General features: G+C 31.1%; 4 protein-coding genes across 4 annotated transcripts; 2 read left to right on the top strand and 2 right to left on the bottom strand.

The window, feature by feature from the left end:
- Window positions 1-611: 611 nt before the first annotated feature.
- LOC127265704 (uncharacterized) lies at window positions 612-3,674 on the bottom strand. The gene is made up of 4 exons (XM_051295650.1): window positions 3,302-3,674; window positions 1,343-1,922; window positions 1,095-1,269; window positions 612-782 (listed from the first exon to the last, which is right to left on the bottom strand). The coding sequence occupies exons 1-4, from the start codon at window positions 3,411-3,413 to the stop codon at window positions 729-731; spliced, it is 921 nt and encodes a 306-aa protein (XP_051151607.1). The 5' UTR covers window positions 3,414-3,674; the 3' UTR covers window positions 612-728.
- Window positions 3,675-7,069: 3,395 nt separating this feature from the next.
- Window positions 7,070-10,135, top strand: LOC127264977 (bZIP transcription factor 17-like). The gene is made up of 2 exons (XM_051294600.1): window positions 7,070-9,010; window positions 9,492-10,135. Exons 1-2 carry the CDS (start codon window positions 7,195-7,197, stop codon window positions 9,926-9,928), a joined length of 2,253 nt encoding a protein of 750 aa, XP_051150557.1. The 5' UTR covers window positions 7,070-7,194; the 3' UTR covers window positions 9,929-10,135.
- Window positions 10,136-18,900: 8,765 nt separating this feature from the next.
- Window positions 18,901-20,850, top strand: LOC127265442 (WAT1-related protein At5g07050-like). Its single transcript, XM_051295227.1, has 6 exons — window positions 18,901-19,228; window positions 19,311-19,373; window positions 19,459-19,575; window positions 19,654-20,068; window positions 20,163-20,314; window positions 20,420-20,850. The coding sequence occupies exons 1-6, from the start codon at window positions 19,023-19,025 to the stop codon at window positions 20,682-20,684; spliced, it is 1,218 nt and encodes a 405-aa protein (XP_051151184.1). The 5' UTR covers window positions 18,901-19,022; the 3' UTR covers window positions 20,685-20,850.
- A 1,666-nt stretch (window positions 20,851-22,516) lies between these two features.
- On the bottom strand, window positions 22,517-23,911 carry LOC127265463 (cysteine proteinase inhibitor A-like). The gene is made up of 3 exons (XM_051295261.1): window positions 23,585-23,911; window positions 22,906-23,083; window positions 22,517-22,760 (listed from the first exon to the last, which is right to left on the bottom strand). The coding sequence occupies exons 1-3, from the start codon at window positions 23,762-23,764 to the stop codon at window positions 22,753-22,755; spliced, it is 366 nt and encodes a 121-aa protein (XP_051151218.1). The 5' UTR covers window positions 23,765-23,911; the 3' UTR covers window positions 22,517-22,752.
- Between the last annotated feature and the right edge of the window lie 1,591 nt (window positions 23,912-25,502).

The raw sequence follows: 25,502 nt of genomic DNA, 5'->3' as shown, positions 1-25,502 counted from the left end.
AATCTGAATTATTCTATTTATTTTCGATTTTATAATAATTTCTTATTATTTTCTATCTATTCCAAATGAATTGCAATATTAATTTATTCAAGTAAAATTGTGTAGATTTCATTTTAAAATACTATACCAATATTAATTGCATATTTTTTTAAAAAAAATTAAATAAGAAATAAAATAAAAATAATCTGATCAAACTTTTGGGTTGTGCTCAGGCCCAGTGACGTTGAACCCGCTGGCCCAGCCTAATTTAATAAATTAAATATATTTTTAAAAAATAATTTTATATAAAAGAAAAATAATCACATAACAAAATTAGAGGTATGGTCTAATAATTGATGTTGTGGAATCAATTTCCACCCGACCCAGAATAAAGCGGATCGGGTCGGCCCGATATTGACACCCTTAATAATACCTTCATAATTCCTTCTACCTCACTATAAAATAGTATCTTTCAACAAGTTATTTTCTAATTCACGAAATATTATTTTTAAATATTATTTAAATACAAAATGCAAACATCCAATCTTAAACAGTTATACCAATATAGTCACAGATCGATACAGATAACAACATCAACAATAACAATAATCATGGATAAGAGCAAGAGCAAGCACAAGTGTAAACCAAACTAAAATTATAAGAACATCAAGTTTAAATTTACCTCAAACAAAAGGCAGATGATTCTAAAGAATACATTCTTCTCTGGTAAAAATCTCGGCGATTGCCTGTCATCGATGGTTTAGGGAGTAGTCGAAGCCTAGAGGTTGTCGACACAAGGGAGCCTGCACCATACATTATACAACTTTGTCGCTTCAACTTGTAAATAAGCGTAGAACGCGATCTAAAGATGAAAAAAAACCAGATAGTGCGCGGATGATTTAATGAAACGCGATAAAAACATTGCTACTAGCGAATTTAGTAAATGATGCGCGAGCTCATTTTGAGCTGCATTGGTCGCGCCATATTTCTAGAACTTAAATCGACATGTCCCATGTATCTGATTTTATTTGAATTTTAGTTTAAATAATATTTTGACGAGAAATCTTTTGAAAAAAAAAAAAAAAATGATATGAAGAAAGGGAGGATGAATCTACCTGAAAAAGGTTATGCCTAAGTTGCCCGTATGATTGTGCATACATCATCGATTGTGTTGGCCACTGCATATAAAAAGCTTCGCCGAAAGCTTGAGAATTGTATTGCATAAACGGAGGCTGGAACATTTGTGCATTGTACGGCGCCACGTTGAAACTCGGGGTGCTCTTAACATATCTATACCAAACAAAAGAAAATGATTCAGATCTCATGATTATATAGGAATCCAAGATTCAATAATGATCGATACCTGTCATAACTGCGATCATAATCAGGATCAGTGCGATCCTTTTCGTGGTCTCTAAAGATTGCGACTCGATAAGAATTAACAGTTTCCCTTCTGCAAAGGATTTTGTTGGCATCCACACCCATGTTCCTCGAAACTTCATTCTGTACTGATCCATCTTCCAATTCAGAATGGCTAGGGCTGCTGAAAATCCGAGCCCGTGCTCGGTCATACTCCTCTTTCCGTTCTTCCACAGTTCTTACAGGACTGCGCTTAAACCCCGGATCATTGGAGTCGCCGAAAGAGGATTTGGGTCGTGTTCTGATGACAATCTTGCTTTGATTGAGTTTGTCATTTTCAGACAGTTTAGGTTGAATGTCTGACAAACAGACCGCCGGAAACTTAGTCTCCGGCGTCTTTGTAACCAAAATACGAGCCACCTGCCCGTTGGTAGGATTGTCCTGAACCATCGTTTGTAGACCGTAGTGTTGAGCTACACGGTGTGCAGCAAGGCGAAGGTACGATGTAGGGAAGTGAGGGAATTCAAACTGCTGTTGGTCAGAATTCCGCAATAACCTCTGTATATCGAGCTCCATTCGCAGAACTGACAAAAAGAATTACGAATTCACAATCTACTTTATCATCAACTGAGTGAAATAGACAAATGGATACGAGAAATCCAAACTAAGCAAAAATTTACAGCGTACACGAGCCGGTAATCATCAATTACTGTTGTGACGGATTAGGATTAATAATTGAATAACAAACAGAAAACGTAAAGAAGACACAGATTTATTGAGGACGGCTCCATTACATATTAGAGGTTTCATATCTCCAAGTCTATTCAAATAAAATAATAGAATACATCAGACAAACTCAGCCCAATACCAACTTCAAAGCCCAATACTGCATACCGTCGGGCCGGGGGCCACTCCACGCCCCTAAACACAGGACCCTTGCCCCCGACTTATTGACTGGGCAGCGAGACCCCGTGAAAACTCAGTGAAGTAGCAAACTAAATTTAAGGCATATCATCAACTACTTCATTGTTCCCTCTAACTCCATAGGCACAAAAATTCGATAATTCAGGCATACATCATCAGCACAAGTATTTCCTTCAAGTTTCGACTCATATTTGCCCTTCAGACCATATTTCAAAAACATGTAATTAGGAATTCACAAACTACTTTACCATCAACCAAGTGAAATAAACAAATGAATACGATGCATCCAAACAAAACAAAATTGTAAAGCATATGCGAACCGGGTATCATGTAATGTGTGTCTAGATTTCTTCTACAGCATACTTCAAACATAAGGTCTTCGATACACATGTAGAGTATTTCGACTCTATCTCAACTACTATACGCTTCCCTTTAATTCCATGGACACAACGATTCGATAATTCAACAATTATTTATGATTTAACAATCAACCAAGTGAAATAGACAAAAGGATTCGACGAATCCAAACTAAAACAATATTGTAATGCTTAATGTATGCCTAGATTTCTTCCACAGCATACTTCAAACATAAGTTCTTCGAAACACATGTGGAGAATTTCGATAATTCAGAATTCAGACATACATCATCAGCACAAGCATTCATTTCCTTCGGGTTTCGACTCATATTTGCTTCTCAGACCAAATTTCAAACCAGCAGAAGTGAGACCTAAACACAACCTGAATAAAACTAAATCAATGGCATCAAGCCTAGGGCAAATGCAGATTATCTAAGCTGCTAATTCAGAAATTTCAGATAATTCTCAACGTAGATCTAAATCTAAATGCCAAAGACTTACAGCACCACCACAAGCAACGAAAAATTCAGCGGATCAGATCGATCTCAAAGCTTCACCAAACCCAAATCGACGGTTACCATTACCAATCACACACTGAACCAACAGATTCAAAATCGCGCAGGAAAGCCAAAATCCCAAATTAAACAGTAACCTAAGAAAATTCAAAATTGTAACGAACTAACTTGTTAAACGATGGCGAGGGTTTTGAAGAGCCTCGACGAGGAAGGGATCCACCATTGACACACACGCTGCGTTCCGGGTAGCCTGAACAGGTGCTTGACAAGCAGAATCCATTTTCGAAAAAATTACAAACCAAAAAACACGGATTACTGCAAACGATGAACGACTCCCGCGCAGAGGAACTGGAATGGATGATAATGGAGGGGAATTGAGAAAAGGGGCAACCCCCTTCCTCGAATTTCCTTCACGTTATCCCTCCCACCTGTTGGAAGGAGCGAGGGATCCAATCCAAGTCCTCGATTTGGATTTATATGGAAATTCTTGTCTGCTTTTTGGATTGTATTTCTGCATTTGGAAATTGGAACGAAATTGAGGTGAAAACTGAAAAAGTCAAAAATGACAAGAACCGGGCAGCGGGCAGTCGACGTCGGGAATATCTATCCAGTCTTGTCGCTGCAGCAGGGGAGATAATCCGTCCAATAGGACAACGCCACGTTTCCGTTTTCATTGGTTGAAGTAATTGGGCTTTAGTTGGGCTTCATTCCGCATACCATTTTGAATTGGTCTCGGGCTTGATAAGATTTTTTTGTTTGGGCTTATAATACGGCCCACTTAGAAGACTTAGGCCGTTGACTAGCAATTCAATGATGGGACCCACGGCATCTATGACTTTATTTAAAATATTATATTGAAAATATATATATTTAAAATAAATTGAGATAAGTTTCCCTTTTTTTATTATTTATTTTTTTAGCCACCACCTAAAAACTAACCAAACACGTCCCTAAGCCCATAATATTCTCTAAATTAATTATTAAACTGAGCTATGTAGAAGGTACAACTAGTCTGTTTACTTGTTATTTTGTTTTCATATACATACATATTTCTTTTATGGGTGTGTTTGTTTGAGGGTTTTGTTTGGATTTCTACTATTCATCCTATTTTTTTCCTCCAAAAACATCAAATCAAATACCTATTTTTTATTTTTTATATTATACTAAAAATCAATTTTACATTCAAAACATCACATCAATACCTATTTATATCACATCATACAACTATTCAAATTCAAAATTTTTACTATTCAAATCCCAATTCAAAATCCAAACCCTCAAACAAACACACCCATAAGTATTACAAATAAAATCATTGATGAAAAGGGGGTGTGTTTGTTTTTTATTTTAAACGAAAAAACAAATTATTGTTTGGATCACATCATTCTTAATAAAAATATATAATTCCACTTTAAAAATACTATAAAAATCAAAATTAAATTCAAGAATATTTATAAAAATTTAATGTTTGATTTATATTTATATTTGAGCTCAACATTTTACAAATGAACAAAAACACGTTTTAAACTAAATAAGGGACCACAAATAATTCAATAATACTACAAAATAATCTATTTTTAGCATTATTAACTTAAAATAAATATATATATAAAAAAAGCAAGTAGTGTAAGCAAAGGAACCTAATTTGCAAAATGGATAAGAGAAGACAACACATGTTTCTTCGGCGTGAAATAAATAAATTATTAATCTATTAATAAGCTTGCTTGATATATACGTTATTAATAATAATAAAAATTACATTATACAATAATATTTCATTTTACAAAACTGTGTTCTTTAAAAATAATAATAAAATATTTTAATTAATATTATAAAAAATATAATTGGTGCATTTATTTTCTAATTTAATTCAAAATATATTTTTTAAAAAAATTATATCGTTAATATAAAAAATAATATTTAATTAATATATCATAAATACATAAAATAACAATAATAATTATATTATTTATGAATTCAACGTTAATTTCAGGAATTATATATCTTCTTCGTTTCAAAATAGAAGATGAAAATAATTAAAAAATATCAGTATTATATTGATATTGGATATTAAAATATTTTTAAAATATTAATTATTGTAAAAAATAGATATAATTGTGAAAATTGATGGCAATGTAATTATTAAAAATAAAAATAAAACTATTATTTTAAAACAAATATACTAAAATAAAATCTTGATTTTTTATGAATATATATGTATATATATAACTTAATTGAAATTATTCGTTAAAGAATATTAAATATTAATTAGAGAATTAATGGGAAAAGCAGCGAGAAGTTTCTGGAGGTGTAAATAAGTCAGATACTCCTTTCAGTTGAAGACTTCCAACTCCTTCGCTTATATTTCCACGCTTCTTCTCGCCCACGCGTTTTTCCGCGTTTGTGCTCACGCTCCTTATTTTATTTATTTTTAATTATTTCTATTAATGATTAAATTTGAATTTAAAGTACTAGAAAATTAGATATTTTTCCATTATTCATATAGTGTAATTTCTGGAAAAAAAAAAAATCGCATCAAATAATTATATTTTCATAAAATATTATATAAAAGTATTAAATTTTTATCATTTTCATATAAATTTGAAATTCCAAATATCCATGAAATAAGGTGTGTTTGATTGGGGATTGGATTTTAAATTCACTGTTCATCTCAATTTTTTTTTTTAAAAAAAATATCAAATCAAATACCTATTTTTTATTTTTATATTATATTTAAAAATTAATTCTACATTCAAAACATTGTATCGATGTCTACTTATATCACATTATAAAATTAATCAAAATCCAAACTCCAAACAAACACACCCTTAAGCATAATCAAAATGAATTGAAATAATAAAAATTTTAAGGTGTATTTTTTAGTGATTTTTATAATCTAAATAATTATTTAAATATAAAATCACTAATTATTTTCACTTTAAAGATACTAAACAATCAATACAAAATAATAGTAGCAAACAAGCCATCCCAATTTTGAAATGTGACCGTATTGATTACATGTGTTACTACACTAATATAAATTGCATATTACTATAAAATTAAGATTAAAATACAAATAAACTATTATTATTATTATTATTTGTCCATAAATGTGACGAATAAGTGGTTTTATTATAACATACTACTATATTATATATATTTGGTTTTTTTTATGATTTCAAATTAAAATGAATGTTATTTAATCGTACAGTTTTTAATAAAAATATATTATTATTTTTATAAAATATTATATTAAATTCAAAAAAATGTATAATAAATAAAAAATAAAAAATATAATTACAAGAGTTCCCAAGAAATTATGCTAATATTATATTCAAATATTTTTATTTATGAGCATTTTCCATTTAGCATATGCAATACAATATTTTATAATTAGTTCAATAAATAAATAAAAGGCAAAATCTATACAAATCATATTTACAATATTAAATTACAATAATTTAGAAAATAAAATTACCATGCCCATATATATTATACAAAATCTTGGATTTTTGTAAGAACATTTCAATAATGAAATATTTCTAAAAAATAATAAGATTTCACTAATATTTAATTCATAAAATCCGAATCTAAAAAAATTGAAATAATATTAATCAATCCAAATATTATTACTGTCTTATTTTAATTTCTATAATCAATCTTTTAGTAACATAAATTATTACTAGTGAATTAATAATATCCATCAGCGATTTTATTTGATTTTCTTACCCTAAATTTTAGAGTGATAAATCGTTATTCTGGAAAAAATTGTAAGATAAGTCGTGTTTCTAATAAATAGCGCTTATCATTAAATTTAATTTTCTTAAATAAGGAATTTATTACTGTGACTATGTGAGGATTTGCAGTAATAGCGATTAAAGGCTATATAGAGCTGCGTCTCACGCGCTTTCGTCAGCGCGTGCGATGTGAAAAAGGCACAGTCAGTGGCGAGACTCTCTTCTTCACCTTCACCTTCCCAAAACCATTTTTTCCCCTCTTTTAAAACCCTAATTTGCGCATCGTCTTCGGGAAGAATTTTCAATTGTTTGGCGTAATCGGAGATGTCTGGTGAAGCGGCGGTGGCTGTTCATCTTCCGTTGGAAATGCCGCCTCCTGATGGTGAATTTGAATCGGCTCTCCGTGTCCCTTCGGTCGACGACGGCGACGGCGACTGCGTGCTCGAGGAGCTGGATTTCGATTTCGATTTTGATGATATAAGTTTACCGTCCGCCGACGTCCTCGACGTTCTTCTAAATTCCACCGATCCTGAACCGCCGGACTGTCTCCAGTTTCCGGAGCCCAGATTTTCTCAATTCGGGGCGAATTTCGGTCGATTGGAAGGAGTAATCAAGTCAACATCTCCGGAGCTCTGTGATTTGTCCGGTGACGGCGATTTTTCAGGCGATCAAAGCTGGGACGCTTCAGGAGTGCTGGATTCCGCCTCGCCGGGGATGGAGTCTCATCAGATTTCGGGATATCTCAACATGCCTTCTCCAGAATCGAACGGATCAAACCGAGGCAGCGCTGAAAACTCCGATCCGAATACGAAGGATTTGAATTGTCCTTCACCAGAATCGAACGGCTGGGGAAACTCCAGATCTGATGCTTCCGCATCTTCCAACAATTGCGCCGGACGATCTGTAAGTTCCTCACCTGATTCCATTAATAGGTCGATTAAACAAGGAGTCGTAGATCAGAAGATTAAGCTAGAGGATTCCGCAAATAACAGCGGCCTTAGCTCTTTACAGAAACGAAAAATTGAGGTTGAACATCTCACGAATGATAATCCTGTTAAGTGTAGAAAACCTAGCTGTAGCACAGAGAATAACCATAGTAGCATTGATGTCGATGTTCATAACGAAGAAGACGAGAAACGGAAAATTAGGTTAATGAGGAATCGAGAAAGTGCTCAATTATCTAGACAGAGGAAGAAGCATTACGTAGAAGAATTAGAGGATAAAGTAAGATCTATGCATTCAACAATTCAAGATTTGAACATGAAGATTTCATACGTAATGGCGGAAAACGCCACTCTCCGGCAACAGATGGGCGGCGGCGGTGGCGGCAGCAGTGGTTCTGCTGCAGCCCCTGCAGTTCCGCCGCCTCCAATGGCTGCACCGCCGCCCCCCGGCGTCTATCCGATGATGTATCCATGGATGGCATGTCCGCCGCCGTATATGATGAAACCACAAGGATCGCAAGTGCCATTGGTGCCGATCCCGAGGTTGAAAACACAGTCTCCGGCACAGGCGCCGAAGGAGAATAAGAAGGTGAAGAGTCGGAAGAGTGAGGGGACGAAGACGAAGAAGGTTGCCGGAGTTAGTTTTCTCGGATTGTTGTTTTTCGTGATGTTGTTCGGGGGTTTGGTTCCGATGTTCAACACACGATACGGAGGCGTTACGGAAATGTTTACGACCGGCGTGAACGACTTTAGCATTGGAAAACACCACGGAAGAGTGTTGATGGTGAACGGTACGGAGTTTGTAGAGAAGCCTGGCAGTAGACGTGATTATACTAACAGTAGTAAAGGGGAGCCGAGTGCCGATGAATTTATTCGAATGGGGAATGGCAGCGAACATCTTGCGGCGTCGTTATACGTTCCTAGGAACGACAGGCTGGTTAAGATCGACGGCAATCTGATAATCCATTCGGTGTTGGCGAGCGAGAAAAGTAAGGCGTCCCGTAGAACAGAGGGCAGCGCCGAAACGGGGCTGGCGTTTCACGGAGATTTAGTTCCTGCAATTCCCGGCCCTGATGCAGGCCGAAACGGCGGTAGACATGCTCACCTAAGGGCTCTCGGATCTTCGGAAAAGGAAGGTATGAAATCAAAGTCGACTGATGGAAAGCTTCAGCAGTGGTTCCGCGAAGGCCTCGCCGGTAATCTCTCTTTTATTTTTCAGTGTCACCGTATTTTAACGATCCATGTTATGTTAATTTACAGTTGCTAGAAAAATGCAAGATTATCAAGAATCGAAATCTTAGGTTTTGTGCTCGTCTAGCTTCTTAACGATCCGTGTTAATTTAGTTGCTACGAAAATGCAAGATTATCAAGAATCAAAATCTTAGGTTTTGTGCTCGTCTAGCTTTCTAACGATCGGTGTTAATTTAGTTGCTACGAAGATGCAAGATTATTGATAATCGAAATGTTAGGTTTGGCGCGCGGCTAGCTTCCTTTCCTCGCGCATTATGACTTATTTTTGTCAATAGTCGAATGTGTTTCATGATCTGTTCTAGTTTAATTCTGAGTTTTGGCGAGGAACCGAAGTAAATAATCTGCGCCGTGCTTGTTTATTCGAGTTCATAAGTTCAATTTATCGTTTTCTTTTTCATCTAATCTTGTGAAGCGATTTTGATTCAGGACCGATGCTGAGTGCGGGAATGTGCACCGAAGTTTTCCAGTTTGATGTCTCGGCAGCTTCCGGAGCTATTATTCCCGCTCCGGTCACGAGAAACATATCCGAAAAGCCGAATAGAAACTACACCCAGCTGAGCAAGGGCAAAAACCGGAGGTTCCTCCACTCGATCCCGCTCCCTGATTCCTCTCGCAACATTTCGAGCGAACCCTCGTCGGGATCAAAGGACGACAACTTTAGCGGGAGCAAGAACAAGTCGTCGATGGTGGTTTCTGTGCTCTTCGATCCCCGAGAGGCGGGCGACGGCGACGTTGATGGCGTGATGGGAGCCAAGTCGCTATCGCGGATATTCGTCGTCGTTTTGATAGAGAATGTACGGTACGCGACGTATTCGTGTATGCTCCCGTTTAAAGGGATCGTTTCGCATCTGGTGACGGCGTGAGGACCGGTGAGGTCGAGTTTTGTAGTCTCGTCGTCGTCGCCGGGAGTGCAGAAATAAGTTATTCGACGTAATGTAGCTGTTTATACTGCATCACTAATTTGACTTTTGACATGTAGATTTTTGAAATTTACGTCGCGATGTTAATGTAGAAATAAAAAGCTCGTTCGCTTGTACTATGATCAATTGATTGTTCGATCGCCGCGATTACTTTTTCGAGGTGTTGTTAGCTTTAGGTCATCTCATCTCCATTTATTCAATTTTAACTCTAAATATGCAATTGCTGTAATTTTATTTTAATTATAATTCTATTTTTTACTATTATTTTTTAAATATTTAATTTTTTATGTTATTTTAAATAATTTTTTTATTTTTATAATTTAAAATAATTTTTTAATAAATTTTAAAATTAAAATAAAAAATTTTAATTTTAATTTTAATTTTGTTTTGAAAAAAAGGATGCAACACCATTTTCATTTTTTGGTGTTACAACGCCCAATTGGTCTTAGAGAGTTCTCAATGTTAGGGCTATGTATCCACGTTTATGCTAAAATTTTGATTTTGATATTATTTTATTTTATAAAATATCATATTAAATATATATTTTTTATAAAATAGTATATTAATTATTTTTAAAAATTCAAAAACTCTAATAGTGGCGGTTACTATGCTGTATAAATATTGCATGTTTCTATATATACTACGCTGTGTAAATATTTTTACTTGTCGAAATTATATTGTATTATTTGAATTATATACCGTGTCATAAGAATATGTAATGTATTTTATATTATTATGTGCAATAAGAAATATATTATTTGTTCTTTATATATATATATATATTAATTAGGTCAAAATCGAATTAGCTCTCTTTTCTAAAATAAATATATTGCCCAACAAATGCAAATACAAATAATAACCATAAATATATATATATTCCAATGAAAATAAACAAATAAATAAATATATATATATATATAATATACACATATATAATTATGTATTTAGAAAATTAATATAAATACTTAATTAGCTATTTAATTGGTCCCGATTTATTTAGATTTTAGATCATGTAAGCCCAATAATTTGTGTACCTCATCCTAAAATATGAAGATACAAGAGTGGGTTCTTTTTACTTTTTACTTTTTGTTTTTTCTCTTCCTATTTTTTTTTTTAGAAAAAAAAACTATTCAATTTTAAATAAAAAAATATAATATAATTTCATAAAATATTGTATTAGAATAATGTTTTAATCAAAATTAAAATTAAAATCCTCCCAAAAAATGCAAAAAGAATATCCAAACACATAAAAATTGTGAAATATTATATGAAATGATGTGGTATGTTTTTGTTGAATTTTAATTTTATGTGTATATATAGTAGCATATTATATATTGTAGTTTTAAGATAATATATATATATTTTCTAAATCGTGTATATATAAAATACAAAGTACAATTTTCTTTTATTACATTAAATATATTTTTTTTATACAAAATATCACATATAACAATTATTTTATCTTTAAAATAATATTAAAAATTAAAATATATCAAAAGAACATGCTCAACATGATCAAAGACAACCAACGTATATAAACAAATTTATTTTATTTATTTATTTGTATGACTAAATCCTAAAAAAATTGTACTATTTGATAAAGAGATACGAAGTTTAGATAAACACAAATATGTATACTTTTAATAAACTTTTATAGTCAAAAAATTCTCAGAAATGATTTGTCTTCATCAATAAAGATTTTTACAGACAAAAAATGTCTATCGTTTTAAAAAACATAAAAAATAAAATAAACACGACAAAAAATTATGATAAAAATTCCCCCTTTAAAGGAAAGAAGAAAATAAAATACCTTTTACATTCATAATAAAATGTGTGTATATGTTACGTGAGGGTATGGCAAAGCTTACATTTATTTCTAAAAAATGATTAATTTATATGGACATTATTATATCTCAAAAGGTTACATCAACAAATTAAAATTAAAGAAATAAAATACACACCAAAAAAAAAAAAACATTAAAGTAGAAATTTAGGATTGAGTAAATATATCTATTATATGTGTACACACCTAAAAATGTGCATACGAAAATTCAATAAAATAAATCAATCGATCATTTTTAAAGTAGATAAGACACAAAGTACTATTGTTTTCCCTTCGATCATTTAGACGAAAAAGAATTGAGAATAATGAGGTGAATTTTTCGATATAGGGATGGAAATTAATTTTTTTGAAAAAAAAAATATTTTAATTAAATTATTTGATCCGTAATTGTATAAGAACTCTATGATAATTAATTGTTTCTTTCGAATCAAACTTTACATCTGAAGCACAATCAAGAATCTTAAAGAAATGATTGTGTCATTATAAAAATTCAAAACATACCACATTGGAACTTAAGAAGAAATTAAATAAGATGAACAATAGAGAATAAATGTTCATTTTGTTCTTGAATTTTAATACCTAAATTCAAAATTTAATACCAAATTTTTAGATATAGTATTCGATTACATATTTTACGAAACTCAATAGATCGAAACCAATACAATGAAAAATAAAAAATAAAAATGCACATGAATGGTTTGCTCATTTTTATTCACCATGTATTATTATTTTTTCAAGAATACATTATAAAACACAAATTAAAATATACTTATTTTAGGGCATCAAATTTAAAAGGTAGACATGTATTACTAAAATACCTATCATTTTATATAAAAGTATAGAAATATTTCTATAAAAATGAAATCTTTGTAAGAGGGGATGGATATTTTATTTTTTACAAACTTAAATCACATTTACTAAATATAAAATAATCTTGTTCTTTATCTAACGTGAAAATATTAAATATATTTAAAAGTAACCGTTGGAGAATATAAAATAGACACAATAGTATAAAAATTCACTTGTAGTTTATGAAATTTGTTTGAAAACTTTCATCGTTTAAAATCTGCGTCAAAATTTTTTATAATTTTAGAATATCTACTTTTAATTTTATTTTTCTCATTAGTTAACTAGGGTTATTTTATATGCGCCTTAATTGTGAAGGTAATTTAAAAACTCTATAACTACGAAATCATCGTTAACTAATAATAAAATATGATTAAATGTAAATAAATAAAAAATTGTTAATCAAATTCCATCACCAACTATGTTAAGCAACTTATTGATATTTTGTAAATCATTGCATGCATGCATATATATATATATATATTATATTGTAAGTTATTGATATATCTTTTATAAAGAAAAGTTTTCTCCCTATATATATAAATATTTATTTTTTTGAATGAATGCTGTTTTTGGTAGCTCTGATTAGTGGGAAAAAATTATATAATCAAGTGATCGAATAAAAAAGTTGCTTTAATAACCTTTTAGTGTCATTGATTTTATTTTTAAATCAATAATATAATTATTTTCGTATGGGATTGGAAAAAAAAAAAAAAAAAAAGAGCTATCTTTGACCAAACTTTTATGTGACCACAATAATTCATTTCTTTTTGATACTTAGGACAATTTATTAAATAATTATTTAATTAAAGAATAGGTACTATTTGGTCCGGTATGGTGGTTGGTATCATAAGTAATTAAATCCTATAAATAAATTTTCAGTCGAATTTAGCTAACTAAAGTAATTTGCAAATTATTGCGCTCGACTATGATATTTATTTAGTACGCATCCAAAGAACGGATTAATAGTTGCGAGAATATAAATTTATTGCCTAAGGTTCTTAACTAACGTAGTTTGCAGATTATTGCATACGATTGTTAAGTTTATTTAGTATGTATTTAAAGAATAATTTAACGATTGTGAGTTCCTATATAATAATAATAATAATTGAATGAATGGCTTTGGTGATTTATTATTATTATTATTATTATTATAAAAAGTAATATCAATCAAGAAAGTAGTGCAACATTGTATTAATCAATCATGTATGAATGAAAAATAAAATAAAATAATATTGTTGCTATGAAAATCGACAAAATTAAAAGGCTAGATACCCTAAGAAGTAGGTGTATTTATTTAAACATTGAAGCTGTACCCTTTTTTAATTTTTTTTTTTTTTTAAATTTTTTTTTTTGTTATTGATTGTTTTAGGTGTCGACAACTAGTGAGTTTATATATTGTTGTATCTTAAAAAGATAAATAATTATATTATGCCTCATTAAATGATAATTTTTTTTTGACAAATTATACATATTGTGTGAATTTCAAGTAAAGTATTAAAATTATAAAATTAAGAAAACCCTTAAAACCACATTAAAGAAAGAAAAGAAGGAGAATAAAAAAAAAAAAAGAGTTTTACTTATAACATTTGTATATAAAACTAAAAATCCCATGTCGAAGATATTTTTGTTCATTCACAAATTAAACGAGACCGCTCACAAAAAATACAATATGTTTATCCAAGACATATAACGTTAAAATATAATCGATCTACTATATATGTAACCGCACGGGCTACTATATATGTCTCAACACACACACATATATATATATATATCAATAATCGATCTCATCTTTCATAAAATGAAATTATTAGTTTTATTTTCTAATTTAATTTGGTAGTATTTCTTGGAAAATGGCTTTAATTATTTGGTTAGCATTTATCAAGAACAAAGAGAAGGATCGAACAAAGTTATTGAATTCAATAAAGGGTTTGGTACAAAGAAAAGTTCATGTGATATCATTTTTATTTCTCTATCCTCATTTCTCTGTACCAAACACAACCTTATAGTAGATAGCAATTTATTTAGGGTTTAAATGGATCGAGCTTTTACTCACCAATGGCTACCAAATTGTTAAGCAATCAATTTACATATTTATATATACACACATTATAATGTGAAGTTACCTTTTAGGGAAAAAAAAATAAAAAATCTTATATTAAAAACATATTATAATTATAATTTTAAGTACATAATTTGTGAGATCATGTAATTTATATGATTTGTAGTGTATTATCATTTTTTTTTAAACGGCGAGTTTAATACTTCATTCGTCCGCAAAATTTATTCTTACTTTCCTCTTTAGTTCGTCAAGTAAATTTATTTGGCAAAGTCAAATCAACTTTTAAATATTACTCTTCGTTCAATTCTTATTTACAACAAATACCATTAACTTTATTACATTATCTCTTGTTTACTTTGTTTTTTAACTAAATTTTCAAAAATATCCTCAACTATCTATCACTTTTTCAATAAAATATTTATTTTTCTTAATTTTCATGTCGAATCCAAATTGGCTAATTTTAATGGACGAAGTGAGTATAATGGTATTTGCCAATGTAAAAATGAATTAATCAATCAATTCTAGGAATTGTGCTTATTTATATATATATATATATATATATTTAGGGTTTTTCATCACCTATATAAAAAATTGAAGCAATTCTTGTATGCATTGTCCAAATTTAAATAGTGTTAAGGGATGCCCTTCATCTTTCAAATATTATCCAAATCCAAATCCAATATATATATATATATATATATATGATGAAGATATATATATATATAGAGAGAGAGAGTAGTGATTAATTAGTGGGACAGAAAATGAAAGAGACAATGGGTTCATTACTGGGAACCAATTTAGGCTGTCGATCGAGGGGTCTGATTAGATGCCCATTTTCTCTCTCTATCTCCACTTTACACACATATATATATATATATAATATGTATATATAGAGAGAGAGAGAGTAAGAGAGAGAGAGGGTGTTGTGTGAAGAAGACACAAAAGGGGTCTTCATTGTTGGTTTTAATTTGGACTCCTATTCAAAGCAAAATCAATTTAGGATTGTTGAATATTTATATATTTGAAGACAAGAAAATGTTAAATTGAATTGCTGTTGAGATTTAAGGCAATTATATATAAAGGCTATTATCACATGGTAATAGATAAAAATATATACACCCCTTGCCCCCACCCTCTATTTATTTATTTATTTTTTATTATATATTAATTTTAATAATAAAAAATATCAATAATTAAAATTTGTTCTTCTTTTATTTTAAATTAAAAATATTACTATTATTTATTATGTATATTTTTTAATAAAAATATATATATTTTTAAAAGAATGTTATTAAAATATTATTTAAATAAAAAACTTCAAAGTTAAATCAAAATAAATTATTGATTGTGAAAGTAAAACAATTTAATAATTTTTTCAAAACAAACTTTTTTTCATAGAGAGGACACTACTATTTTTTTTTTCAAACAATACAAAAATAAATATATATAATATGTAGTTCCTATTGCTATAACTTGTTATTTATTAAGATTTTAAAAATTGAAGTGTGGAATAATATTATGTGTTGCCTGTCAACCCATTTATGTGCATAATAAATTAGAGTAAATTTTAAAAATTCAATCCCCCATTCGAATCGAGTCTAGTTCCGCCACTATCACTACAAAAAAATTGTAACGAGGTTTTTTCGTTCCTAAATCTATTTTTTCTGTTACTAATCATATTAGAGATGAAATTGCGTTAGCTACGTGAACTTTAGGAACGGAATTCCGTTACAAATATATTATTTTTTTGTAATGTATATACAAACAACACATGAGATGTAAACGATATAACACAAGACCTAACGATCACAAGTTTATTCTTATACTATCAGATTATCCATTATTGACCTCGATTAAAATATCTATGAAAGTACAATAAATAGATGATAAAATAAAATAGTTAGATAAAAATGTAGATTTTTTATTTTTAGAAAATAATATATACTAAATTATACTTCTAGAAGAATATAGGATGTGTTGTATATAACAAGACGGTCGCTTCACGTACACAAGGAATTACGAGAGTTCCAGCTTATCCTCCAACAAGGTGATAAGCAGTACAAACTATTCAATAATAAATATATATATATATATATTTATTTATATAAAAATATATATATAGGATTCAATTTGGTGGTAGATGACGAAATTATTCGCAGTACGTAAGATAAATGTATTATCAGAAATATATATATATATATATATATTTGATTCTGGAGAATATAGGGAGGAATATAATTAATAGAATATCCTCCAGCAGCATAATTGCATTGTTGAAATTCCACAAAATACTAACTATTATTATTATTATTATTATTATTATTATTATTATTATTATTATTCCTAAATCCAATTCCCTCCCACTATTTCTTTCTTGTGTCTGTATATACATCACCCTAAGGATTGATTCTCCCTTTCATCATCCACACGTACGTACGTGTGTGTAAGTGTAACACAACAATCGATTATATAAATATATATATATATATATTGAACAATGGAATAAATATAGTATTTTAATATTATGCATAAATATTGAATCATAATGTAAAGATATTTAGTATTTTATTGAACATTTACTTATCAAACTACAAGAAATAACTGAATCATGTGAGGATCAAATTAAATCCAAAAAGATAAAAAAAAAAAATTCAAATAATACAAGTTAATACCTTTAAAACTTATATACTTCTTCTTTCCACTTTATAAATAAGCCATTTTCTCATTCTTTTTATTATTAAAAACTAAAGCATCCAATTTTCATTTTAATACATATATAAATAAAAGAAAAAGAAAATAACGATATACCCTTGTTATGCATTACAAATGCATTCAAATTTACATTTATTTACATTAATATTATTACATTGATTAATTTATATATATATATATATAAATCTTTACATACAAAAAATTATCACTAACTATTATTAAAATACAATATTCATTAAATTCTAACCCAAAAGAAAATACTTTTAAAATATCACTAACATGTATCAATTTTATCATTTTCATCTATCCTACTAAAGTAAAAATAATTCATATATAAATATTAAAATACTCATACTTTTACAATATCATCTTATACATTATACATTTTTACTAATTAAGACAATATTATTATTTTTTAATCTACTAAAAAAATAAATGTATATTTGAGTTGGGATCGAATGGTGTGATAATGTCATTACATCATATCCCATTTACAAATAAAGCAGATTCTATATATCCAGAATAAGGCAAAGTCTACTATTAATATGCATCTATCTAATGATCAATAAAAATCGAAGGAATATATTCATACATCTAATCTTCAACCTTCAATCTATTTCCTAACAAGATTTTAACAGAACCAAAGCTTATAAGAAAAACAGATCATCATCAATCAATCTAGGTGAAGTTTTTCATGATCTCCGATCACATGTTCGGCGAAAATCACACAACACACGAACGTAAAAGCTCGTCGCTTCTAGTTTAGGGATCAAAACATACACTACAAACACTAGAAAATGGAATCCAAGAAACAAAACTGAATAAAAATGGATAAGCATCGGGTGCTCGGGTGATTTAGCTAGATCCCATTATTACGTAAAAAAAAACAAAGAAAAACAAAAAACAAGTTTTTCACTTTTCCATGTTATTCCCTTCTTCTAATGCCACTTCGCCTACCAAACGTGTTCTTCACAGTAACATTTTGTTCTCAACACGCCGTGATCACTTTAAAAAACAAAAAACAAAAAAAGCCGGGGGATGAAAATACTCCCGTAGACAAAAACTCAAGCAAATTTGTCCTAAATGCTTTCCTTTTAACCATCACGGGGGGTTTCTTGACTATTTTGTGTTGTGCCACCGTGGTTTGGTGGTGTAATAAGTGTCGCCGGGCCAAGATGATGTCGGGTGGGACCCGAATCACCTATGGCATCAGCCCGCACTAAATTCAACTTTGCATAAGGCTCTAGTTTTTGGTTGCTTTCCAATCACTTGGCCACTATAAGGACAAGAAATGGAAGCCACTTTACTCGTGTAGATCGACGCCACGTGGATGCTCGATCCACCGTTGGCGCTGGTTTAAGCCTACACACAAGAAATTAGTATATCCAAAAGGATGCACCTCGGGGGGGAGGGGAACCGAGTCCCTTATAAATACCTCATTGCAGTCCCTCTTATCCTTAGGACAAACACAAGCTATATCCTAAGTGTTTCTCCTCTCTAAAACAACCTCTTCTTACAAACTACTTCTCCAATTAGTGAAAAAACCCGACACCAAGAAAAAAAAAAGAAGCATGGAAGGAAAAGGGTATTTCCGTGGGGGATGTTTTGAGAAGGCTAAGCCATACATAGCCATGATCTGCTTGCAGTTTGGCTATGCCGGGATGAACATTATTACGAAGGTTTCTCTTAACAGAGGGATGAGCCACTATGTTCTTGTTGTCTATAGGCATGCTTTTGCCACTGCAGTTATTGCACCGTTTGCAATACTGCTTGAGAGGTAGGTGCCCTTGATCGAGGAATATATTGTTTCAAGACTATTTGTAAGATTCTAACTAATGTGTTTATCGTTATTTGGGCAGGAAAGTGAGGCCAAAGATTACATTTACTATGTTCTTGCAGATATTTGTGTTGGGACTTCTTGGGTTAGTGTTTTCTCGAGACATACATAATGCTAAAAACCTATCTTCTATTCTTATTACAACATAGATTCATCGATCTTTTCCACAGGCCCGTCATTGACCAGAACTTCTACTATATGGGGCTTAAGTTCACTTCTCCAACTTTTTCATGCGCGATGAGCAACATGCTCCCTGCCATGACGTTTGTCATGGCAGTCCTTTGCAGGTAAGAAAAAGACAAGATTTCTACTTAAAAACATCTAGTACTGAGTTGAAGAAACTAATCATTTTAGCGTATGTATAGGATGGAGAAGGTGGACATCAAGAAGGTTCGATGCCAAGCAAAGGTATTAGGAACGATAGTGACGGTTGCAGGAGCCATGCTGATGACTCTCTACAAGGGTCACTTGGTGAAAATGGCGTGGTCCAACTACATTCATCCTACAAAGTCCTATGATGTCTCTAACACAGTTCAACCGGACAGCGAAAAGGACTGGCTCAAGGGGTCGATCCTCCTCATTATCGCCACCCTCGCCTGGGCATCCTTCTTCATCCTCCAGGCCATTACACTAAGGAAATACACGGCACAGCTGTCTCTCACAGCACTTGTGTGCTTCATGGGAACGCTGCAATCCATTGCCGTGACCTTTGTGATGGAGCACACCCCACATGCTTGGAACATAGGGTTCGACATGAATCTCTTAGCAGCTGCTTATGCTGTAAGAGAAACTTCACACTATAGTTATGGATAGATGACAGGAGTTCAAGCTTTTAGGTGAAGTTAAAATCTAAAGAAACTCGATTTTTTTGCAGGGGATTGTTTCGTCAGGGATAGCATACTATGTGCAGGGGCTGGTGATGCAGAAAAGAGGGCCGGTTTTCGTGACAGCATTCAGCCCGTTGATGATGATCATCGTGGCTGTGATGGGTTCATTCATCCTGGCTGAGAAAATATATGTTGGAGGGTAATTTGATTAAACAGCTAATAACTCATTACTAAATATGCTATAAACATCAAGAATCAAAATCTGACTAACTAAACTGGTGTTCCTTCCTTTCTTTGAAAATAGGCTTCTTGGGGCAGCCCTGATTGTGGTAGGGCTCTACTCAGTCCTATGGGGCAAATACAAAGAGTACAAGGAATATAATGAAGCAGAAATCCCTGAGCCAGTAAAAGATGGGAACAACCAGTGTCCAACAATCATGGAAGACATAGAAGCAAATGTTGTGGAAGATCATAGCAGAGAAGATTCTAGAATGTCTGTTCCGGCAGTAGCCATTAGTGCCCCAATCCCACAGCCTCCCATGCTGGCCTTTCAGGCACCTAAGGCATGAGGCTCATGCAGGGGCATTCTAGTCATTTCATCATACTACTTTTTTTCTTTTTCTTTTTTTTCTTCTTTGGTGTGGGTAAGTTAGAGGGACTTGTAATTTTTGGTGGAAGGTGAAAGTTCCTCTGGAGAATTTTATGAAAAAAAAGGAATTTTGGTTGTTTATTAAATTTTGTGTTAGACAGTGTTTTTCCTAGTATAACTCCACTTTGGATTTGCTGATGTCTGATTCAGCTTCCCACTTGGGATTTGGGGATATGAGTTTTAAGGGACTACATAAAAACTAAAAAGAACAAAATTAAAAAACTTATGCAGCAAGATGGAGCAAAGCATAATCAACAAGTGTCTCTACTAAGTAGATGCAACATGTGAATGGTGTGATTGTCCTCAAGAATATGCATGCATCAGGTTAGATAGACAGGATATGTACAGAGACAAAGAATATAAGCAATTTAATGAAATCTGATTCCAACTAGTGCTATGCCAAATTCTGCAATTTGGGATTCTGTTTCTCACTCACCACTATGTAATGTAACATGGCTCATCAAGTCTTTATCCTACTATATACTACAACAGCTATGCAATCAAAACCTATATTCTTCTTCACATTTAGACATAACATGTATCTTCCTATCCTTTCTTCCTAATTCTTGCTAACTAACTTTTTCAATCAAAATTTTAATTTCCGTGTGTCCCATTTCATTTTAGTTGCAAGGATGGTGCCTAAATTGAGAGATCAATCAGGTGGAGCTTCTAGATTAAATGATTCCCTATCAAATTTGTCTGTCCCATTTCATTTTAGTTCTAAGGATGATATCTAAACTGGGAGATCAATCAGGAGGAGCTTCTAGATTAAATGAGTCCCCTATTATTCACACTGACAACAAATTGTATATAAAAACTCTAAGGCTGCCATAAAGAAAGAAATAAATAATGAACAGTACAAGAATAATTAGCTGGTGAAAACTCTCAGAATGATATTTCTTCACATAGTTACAATTATTTTTCTCATCTTTTTGCATAATATATTCAACAGAAAGGAAATATAAAGTCAGGGCAGGCAATAATGGGACCAAGACAGCAATTATAATTAGAGTGGTTAATCTGCATGGAATTCACTACACCCGACATAAATTATGCGGCATCGATTCTCCACATAAACTTTAATTATCATTGTTGTAATATAATATATTGTTGTTCTATTGCTTGGCGACACCCTTCAACAACTCCATCAATCATTATAATATTACCTATATCTAATCTCCTACCACTATCATAGTCAATAATCCAAAAACACACAATTTAAATAACATTTAATCAAATATCTGCATGCTGAAGTAATCCGTGAAAAGACAGTCACAAACTGGTGCATTTGTATTAATATCACTTCCAACAGTTTGATCCACCTGTTGCTGTTTTTCTTTTGTTACCATGATTATGTTCTGCATTTTCAAATGGATTCCAAAACCCATGAAATCTATAGCTAGACAACAAAAAGGGTGCAGCAATCCAGACTAATCAATTATTTAGCTGGCCCAGAAGAACATAACCCAGAGTTTCAAATGCCCTACATATTTATTATGTATTTACCTTTTTTCTGCATAATTCTGGCCACATTCCTTTTTTCTGCATAATTCTGGCCACATTCTATTGCAAAGGTTCCGAAACTCTCATGAGGAGGACAAACCATTTGGCATTTTCGTATTGATCAGAGCAAATATCACAAAATGAGAATGTGAAGTGGAATAGTTACACCATCTAATGGGTATGTGTATTCTACTGCTAATGTATACATCAATAATAATGCAAGCTTTATACTATACGAAGATTTAATCGTATCAAAATAGGCACATATTTACTTTATGTACGAAATCAGATGACAGTATACAGATACTTCATAGTCAAGGTAAAGGCAACCTACGGTTTACACATATATTGCATTGCATACTGTATATTTTCCCATTCATTAGTTATCATTCATAGTGTCATACTACTTGCTTACAATGAAACTGAGTCTCTTTTGTCGAATCTCCTCATTTAATGTCAATGTAACTTCGAAACTGATGGAATCTTCAATGATCTGCATCCAAGAAAACTCAGCACTAAGTCCATAAATAATGCAACTTAAAGCTCAAACTTCATGGTAGTGTGAAGAATTGTTCGTTATAGTCCAGAAATATGAATCATATACATACTATGCTCGATTTCAAGGCCAGGAGGTTTACCATTTGCAGGCTTGAATTCCTGAAGTTGCTTGAAGTTCATCCATGGCTTCACCCACACTTTCGCTTCGTATAAGTTTTTCTTCTCACCATCGGCTGCTTCCAGGGTAAGATAGTAGATTTTACCGGCCACAACCTGTTCTTTCGCCTTCACTACTCTCACCAACTTGAGAACAGCGTTCTGTTAAAACATGTAAAAACAACATAGAGTTATAAACAATGTTCTAAACCAGAAAATATTTCGATCAATTCAACAATTCCATCTTTCACCAATACACCTAACATTTTGAAGCCTCGCTTCTTTCGTAAACAACTTACACTGTAAAATCCAAATCATTTCAATATCACGAATCAAATAAACAGCCACGAAAAATGGCTAGAAATCAACGTAAAACTGCGTTTTCATCAAAAGAAACATCGATTAACTCAGACCAAAATATAGCAAAAGCAGTTTGGCTTTCCAAAATTGAATTTCAACAATGGGATCATCTGAAACAATTTCGATACAAAGCTCCCAATCTTTTACCCTATCCCAAAGCATCTATTCAAATTACCATATGAACAAATCGATTAAAAATTTCACGACCTCATCTCCAACAAACACAATTTCATAAAGATCATCTCAATCCTTCATACAAACAGAGGAATAAATCAAAATTCAAAAACCGAGAAGAAAAATTACCTGCTTATCGTTATGCTGTTGAACAGCAAACCTACCGATACTCTCGATCTCCGCGCTGTTCTGGCTGCCATTTCTCTGACCACCAACAATTTCCATCTCCCCCGACTCAGCATCACAAAACACACAAAATATCACCAATAACAAAATTACGTAAAGCTTTCCGTTCTTCACGTCACCCATATTTGCAAACACTGAAAATTTTCCCAGAAACTCCACTCAAATTACTCGGCCGATTCAATCCTCCACGACTCCCCCACTCGTCCGTGATCAGTTCTACTTCTTCTTCTTCTTCTCGCGTTGCAGAGATTCTGCTTTGCCTTCACGTCTAAGGATTCTCCCAGTTTGTTGGAAAGGCACATTCTGAAACCACTCTGCTTTAGTGGGCCGTAATTGGGCCTTTTGGCCCATATTTGATTGGCATTCAGCCCGATTGAAATTATGCTTTATTAGGCCGTAATTGGGCCTTTGGCCCATTTTTGATTTATTGATGCCCGATTGACATTCTGCTTTATTGGGCCGTATCTGGGCCTTATGGCCTATCTCTTTTGAAGGCTGTGTGTGGGATTTATTTATTTTTAGATATTTTATTATTTACTATTTTTAAAACAGAAATTAAATCAATTATTTATATTTTATTTTATATATATTACACTAAAATAAATTTTATATTAAAAGTATTATATCAATATTAATTTATATCACATCAAATTATTATTTAAATACTCAAAATAATTCCAAACATAAATAAATATAAAGGTTTATTTTGTTTGCATTGCTTTTTTTTTTTTTTTAATTTAACTAGTATTTGAATATGTTTTTATTAATAAAATAATATATATTTTTACAAAAATAATGAAAATTATATATTAAAAATATTGAAAATTTAAAAAGAACAAAAAATTATATATTATATTAATATATAAATAAGAGTATATCGAATATATATAGTATAAGTATATAATTATAATATAAATAATAAATATTAATTTATTATCATTTTTATATAGTTAGTCCGTGTGTCAATCCATTTTAAGTCCTGTATTTTAACGGATCTTTACAATTTGACCATCACTCAATCAATTTTGACAGTTCTAAATGTAAATTTTGATATAATTATTAATCAATATATAATTTTTTAAAAATATACTATATTCGTCAACTTACAATATTAATATTTATTTTTTTTATATTGATTTTTAAATATTAATTGTTATATCTAGACGTAATATAAATAAAAAGAAAAAGACAAAAATACTTTATTAGTGTTTTATAATACAAAATATAAGAATATTATTAATGTTAAATACAATAACGTAAAGGTAAATATAAACTTATTAAATGGACGGAGGGAGTATATATCATTACATTTAATATATCTCCGTCCGGCTCTAAGTTCAATTTACTTTTTGCGTGTTTATATTTGAATATTAACCATTATATCAAAACGTGGTACAAATTAAAAAAAAAATTACAAAGATACTTCAATTAGTGTCTTGTAATACTAATAAAAAAATATTTGTTCAAAAAATTATACAGATATAAAGATATATTTCTAATGTTAAGTACAATGATGTAAGAGATAAATGCGACTCTTAGATGTAGACTGGGGGAGTATTAAATAATTAAGTTTTTATTATTTTTTAAATTCTTCAAAATTTTAAAACTTTCCAAACAACCATGATGATATTTATTAGAGTAAATATTAATATATTTATATATATTTAAAATATTGTAGAATGTATAATGTTATTTTTTATTTGTGAAAAAAACACACTTATTTCCTATATAATCCAACTCTAAACATACTTTAGATAAATTATACTTTAATAAAATTTATTAATAAGTACATATTTCTTCTTACATAATCATTAAGATATTATTTAAACAAAATTTTAAATTAAAAATTAATTTTAAATAA

Source organism: Andrographis paniculata, unplaced genomic scaffold (genome assembly GCF_009805555.1).
Source record: "Andrographis paniculata isolate CXL003 unplaced genomic scaffold, ASM980555v1 Contig17END, whole genome shotgun sequence".
NCBI classification, from domain to species: Eukaryota; Viridiplantae; Streptophyta; class Magnoliopsida; order Lamiales; family Acanthaceae; genus Andrographis; species Andrographis paniculata.
The sequence above is the reverse complement of the archived record's forward strand: the minus strand, read 5'-3'. Positions and strand labels throughout refer to the sequence as shown.